Source organism: Ctenocephalides felis, unplaced genomic scaffold (genome assembly GCF_003426905.1).
Source record: "Ctenocephalides felis isolate EL2017-DRISC unplaced genomic scaffold, ASM342690v1 CF-g0.4_SCAFFOLD_03573, whole genome shotgun sequence".
In the NCBI taxonomy this organism is placed as follows: Eukaryota; Metazoa; Arthropoda; class Insecta; order Siphonaptera; family Pulicidae; genus Ctenocephalides; species Ctenocephalides felis.
The window spans coordinates 23,846,015-23,851,949 of NW_020539727.1; the positions used below are offsets into that span (position 1 = coordinate 23,846,015).

The following is a 5,935-nucleotide window of genomic DNA, read 5'->3' on the forward strand; positions in this document are numbered from 1 at the left end:
AAAATTTTTTTTTGGAAAAATGTTTTCATTTTGATATATTTTGGAAGATCTGAACTTTTTTTTCAAAGCAATCGTACTGCTTTAACTGCATAGAGACGAAATATAGAAGCGCGTAAGCGCCGCGTCCGCTGTCTAACGGAAAAACAATAGTACGGAACAAAACTTTACTTATTGTTAAAATCTCAATAAAATATCTGATAATTTGATATGCATATGTCTAATGTCTAATGATTATTGTTGACCGCCAAATGTTATTTTTTTTTAGTTTTTTTTTACTAGATCTCCGAAACCGCTAGAGCCTATCTTCATGAAAATTGATCAAATCTTCATCTTGTTAATACAAGTAAAATGTTTTTTGAACTATACAAATCGGACGCTCCGTTCTCTTAAAAACTGAGTTACCGTTTTGGCCGTATCTCCGGAACGGCTAGAATGTTTTTTGAATTATTCAAATTGCTTCCTCCGTGTTCCCGAAATCGTCGACGAAAATTTGTATCCGAACACACACACATGCACGCACACACACACTCACACATACATCATTTTCTCCAAGGTATGCCAACATATTCAGAAACCTGTGAAACGTGAAGATATATAAAAATTTTCATTTTCGATTTTTTTGCGATTACTTACCCTATGGAAAATTAATTATAAATGAATCAATTTATCATCTTCAGAACATTAACAATCGTCATTTCATTTCGAATCAAAATCCAAAAAAAAAATAGTTGCGAAATTTACACAAAATTGAAAAAGTGCTCCCGCATAGTCACAGTCTAAATTGCAAATGATTCTGTGCGGGAGCACTTTTTCAATTTTGTGTAAATTTCGCAACTATTTTTTTTTTTGGATTTTGATTCGAAATGAAATGACGATTGTTAATGTGCATTTGCAAATGATTCTGTGCGACATTTTCACTTATACTGTGCTCAGCTTGGCGGCATTTTCACATTTTTCAATAATTTTCACAAAATTGGAAAAGTGCTCCAGTACACAAACAGTCTAAACGCACTTGGGTAAACATTTGTACCAGAGTGGCGCTTAGACTGTGCTTAGCTTGGGTGATTTTTTGAATTTTTATCCAAATTACAAAAAAATTTTTTTGAAAAAAAAATTAAAACAAAAATTTTTTTTTCCGAAATCATTATTTTGTTGAAAAAAGCAGAAAGTTCTTTGAATCATTTAAATCGGACGCTTAGTTCTCTCAAAAACAGCCATTTTTTTTAAATTTAGCTCTGTATCTCCGAAACCTCTGGGCCTACCTTTGCCAAAAACTGATCAGCACATCTCCCTACTAATAGGAATCGAATGTTTTTTAAACCATTCAAATCGGTTGATCCGTTCTCTTAAAAACTCGCTTTCTATTTTTTGCACTCTTTGCTCCATATCTCCATAACGGCTAACGGCTGGCCTGCCTTTGCCAAAAACTAATCAGCACATCTCCCTATCAATAGGAATCGAATGTTTTTTAAACCATTCAAATCGGTTGATCCGTGCGCCCGAAAACGTGGACGAAAAAACGCGGACATACAAAACACACACACACACACACACACACACACACACACACACACAGTATGCCAAAATGTTCAGAAACCTTCAAAACGTCGAGAAATGTAAAAATTTTCAATTCCGATTTTTGGACGATTACTATAACTTACCCTACGGGAAGTTAAAAAACACTTTTTTTCCAAACAGTCGCCAATTTGTAAAAAACTAGTGGGACGCATGGCATCGTGCCTTAAGGCAAATTGCTAGAACTTTCCGTACCTAATTTTTTTTTTTAAATATTAATAATTTTGAAAAAAAATTATTCTGAAAAATTAGATTTTTGAGAAACTATAAATTTTTGACAAAATTTACTTTTTTTTGAAAAATAGACTTTTTGAATAAAAGTGCATTTTGAAATATTTTGGAAATTCTGAACTTTTTTTCAAAGCAATCGTACTACTAGAGACGTAATATCGAAGCGCGTAAGCGCCGCGCCGCCGCCTAATAGATAAACATTGGTACGGAACCAATAGGAATATAAACAAAATTTATCCTCATTGTTAAAATCTCTATAAAATATCTGCTAATTTGATGTGCATATGTCCAATGATCTTTCTTGACCGCAAAATGGCATTTTTTTTACGTTTTTCGCTAGATCTCTGAAAACCCTAGACCTGCCTTCATGAAAATTTGACCAGTTCTTCATCTTGTCAATACAAGTGAAATGTTTTTTGGATTATTCAAATCGAACGCTCGGTTTTCCTAAAAACTGAGTAACCGTTTTCGGCACTTTTTGCCATGTATCTTCGGAACGGCTAGACCTGCCTTCGCCAAAAACTAATCAGCACGTCTCCTTATCAATACGAATCGAATGTTTTTTGAATTATTCAAATCGGTTGATCCGTGTTCCCGAAATCGTCGAGGAAAATTTGAGAACTATAATTTTGGCATACCTCAGAAAAAATGGATGTGTGTGTATGTGTGGGTGTGTGTGTGTTTTGTATGTCCGCATTTTTTCGTACACGTTTTCGGGCGCACGGATCAACCGATTTGAATGGTTCAAAAAACATTCGATTCCTATTGATAGGGAGAAGGGCTGATTAGTTTTTGGCAAAGGCAGGTCTAGCGGTTTCAGAGATATGGAGCAAAGATTGCAGAAAATAGAAATCGAGTTTTTGAAAGAAAGGAGCATCCGATTTGAATGATCTAAAAAACATTCAATTAGTAATGATTGGGGGAGAAGAGGTGATTAGTTTTTGGCAAAGGCAGGTCCCGTCATTTCGAAGATACAGAGCTAAATGTTCAAAAAATGGCAGTTTTTGTGTGATCTAAGCGTTCGATTTGAATGATCTAAAAAACTCTCTGCTTGTATTGACAAAATAATTGCTTTTGAGGATAAAAAATTATTACATCTTTTTTTATATTCCATAAAATATTTTTGTAGTTTTGGATTAAAAATTCAAAAAATTACTCAGGCTAAGCACAGTCTAAGCGCCACTCTGGTACAAATGTTTACCCAAGTGCGTTCAGACTGTTTATGTAAAGGAGCACTTTTCCAATTTTGTGAAAACTATTGAAAAATGTGAAAATTCCGCCAAGCTAAGCACAGTATGAGTGAAAATGTCGTACAGAATTATTTGCAAACGCGTTTAGACTGTGACTATATAGGAGAACTTTTTCAATTTTGTGTAAATTAGGCAACTATTTTTTTATTGAAATTGAATTCGAAATGAAATGACCATTGTTAATGGAGATAAATTGATTTATGATTTACATTTGATTTGCTCAGATATAACAATAAGATAGCAAAAATAATGAAAAACAATTACATTATTTGTAATAATATATTTGAAAACGTTTAAAATTTCTCGAATATTTCATTACGGTACGGGAATTACCAGCATTTTGCCATAAGGCACGATGCCATACACCACTAGCTTTTGTTTTGTATTTTAATAATATTAATAAACAAGTGGTAAAAAAATGGATAGTGAAAACACAAATTGCTTTCTCTTATGACACTTTAAAAATGACTTAAGGGACACAACTAGTGTGAAATTTTAAAAAAATCGAATTTTCAATTTTTCCATATTTCGATAGGTTATACCTTTAAAAATAACATACCAAAATTTTAAATCGATATCTTAAATAGTTTTTGAGTCACAGCCATTTGAAGAGTATATATTTAGTATGTAGTATAACGATTATTTTATCTTTAAACGCGTTTTTCTCGAAACAGCATTTTCCGAATTTGCTGCGGCGATTACTCAAAAACAAATGATCCGATCACTATCAATTTTTTTTTACATGTTCTATATATAGTTCTCTGTAAAATGAACTATCGATTTTTTGATGGGATCAAAAATCGAATTTTGGCAATCGAAAAACGACCAAAATTTTGGGTAAAAATTCGACCTTTTTTTAAAAAAAACGCCATCATTTTGTCAATTTTTGATTATTTTTTTATCGTAGTTTTCATATTTCAATTTCATAAAGGTAGAAGGCCGGAATCACTGCAGCAGTGAAGGGCCTTTTTTTGAGATCGACGATAACTTAAAAAATATTTAATTTTTTTCTTCAAAAATGTTACTATGTATTCTTAAAACATGTATAAATATATTCCTAAAATTTTGAATTAATTGATAGAGTAGTTTTTTTTAATATAAACTCTTAAAAATCACCTTTTCTTAGGCGGTTACACTAGTTGTGCCCCTTAAAGTTCATAGCTCTAAACTAGAATACCCCCTTAATGCAACGTCTATAAATCTATGAAGATTGCAGTCCATAATTAATACCAAAATTGTAGACAATAATAAAATCCATGAAATATTATGTTTTATATGTGGTTTATTTTAAGTAAGTTTAATATTGACAACACTGTGTGTAATCATATTGATCGTTTATAAAATATAATTGGTATTTGCGCACTCACAATTGAAAAGAAAGGTTTCAAAAAAAAATAATTTTGAAACTTAGACTCGGGAGAAACAAAAGCGAGATCAGATCTGACACTTGAATTATTTTGTTTCCTCCGTGCTGTCACTATATGAGCCTATCTGTCCAGTAGAAATGCGATGCGTGTTGACAGGCCGCTACAAATCTATTTTTATCTTTTGGATTCATACTTTCAGATAAGATAAAAGACTCATATTAACCCTTAAATGTCTATAAATGTCTATTTCTTATCCACCGTCTACTATAAATATCTATTTCTCACCCCCAGGTGCAACCCAGGCCATCAGGTGAGAAGATAGCAGCCATCGCCGAGAAATTGGACCTGAAGAAAAACGTGGTTCGTGTCTGGTTCTGCAATCAGCGCCAGAAGCAGAAGCGCATGAAGTACGGGGCGCAGCACTGACCGAGTGCCGCACTGACGCAGGCGTTCGCGGCCCACCAGGCAGTGGCGGCGATGCAGCAGCAGCAGCAGCACCAGCAGGCGGCGGCGGCCAGTGGCACTGTGCTCGCTTTTGCTGGGGGGGCTTATGGGTATTGAGAATAATGGAAATAGAAAAAAGAGAGAAACTGCTAAAGATGTAATTGATAGCTGAAACCAAGACTAACGTTATTTGTTAAATAGTTTCTGGAAAAGTTGACAGCCAAGCAGAAGTTAACTCTGTGCTGATCAATCAGAACCTATTGAAGTAACAGTTACAATGATCCAGTTGCTCAACAATCTTACTAATAGTCAGTTGGGCCGTAAATAAGTAGAAAACTGTTGCAGTTCAAGACGGAGAAGAAGTTGTCCTAAAATCCAGAGATATTTTAACTTTGTGCTGATGATCCATCAAAAGTTGTTGAAGTAGTAATTACATTGATCCAGGTGTTTCGTGACCTTTGAATTAAATTCGGAAATATCTTTTTTTAACTTCCCGAACAAGAAGTTTATGTTTTTATCAAAAAATCCGATTCGCTAATTTTATGTTTTCTCGACGTTTCAAGCCATTCTGAATCGAATGAGACCAACATTTGAAAAAAGTATGTGTGTGTGTGTGTATGTGACCAGATTTTTTGCCGTAAATCGACATTTTCTCGATACAGCTGGGCCGATTTCAAAAATTTAAAAGCCATTCGATGTATCTCGATGAGGACTATTGTTTGTCAATTTTGTACGACGATCGGCCAAACCGTTTCTTTATAAATCGCAGAAAAGTGAAAAAAATTTCGTCCACGTTTTAGCCCGCAGTTATGAATCGATTTTGAAAATTCAAAAACCGTTCGAACGATATTGGTTGGGAATCGTGCTGATTAGTTTTTGGAGAAGATCGGCCGAGCCGTTTTCTTGTAATATAGTGTTAAAAATTTTTTTTCGACAATTTTTATTATTATTTTATTATTATTATATATTTTGATGTAGATATCATACTCTTCTAGATCATACTAAAATATTACGGCCCTACGACAACTCGTTTAGCTTTAAAAATTCGTCAAAGTTTGCTAAAATTGG

The 5,935-nt window shown here is 33.8% G+C and overlaps 1 protein-coding gene across 1 annotated transcript in view; it reads left to right on the forward strand.

The window, feature by feature from the left end:
- Positions 1-5,028, forward strand: part of LOC113389801 (POU domain, class 4, transcription factor 1-like) — a 16,049-nt gene extending 11,021 nt beyond the window's left edge. Inside the window, exons 3-4 of the mRNA XM_026626808.1 lie at positions 4,715-4,733; positions 4,808-5,028. Of these exons, the coding sequence (XP_026482593.1) occupies positions 4,715-4,733; positions 4,808-5,028 (240 nt within the window). The remainder of the gene's footprint in view (positions 1-4,714; positions 4,734-4,807) is intronic.
- Positions 5,029-5,935: the final 907 nt, after the last annotated feature.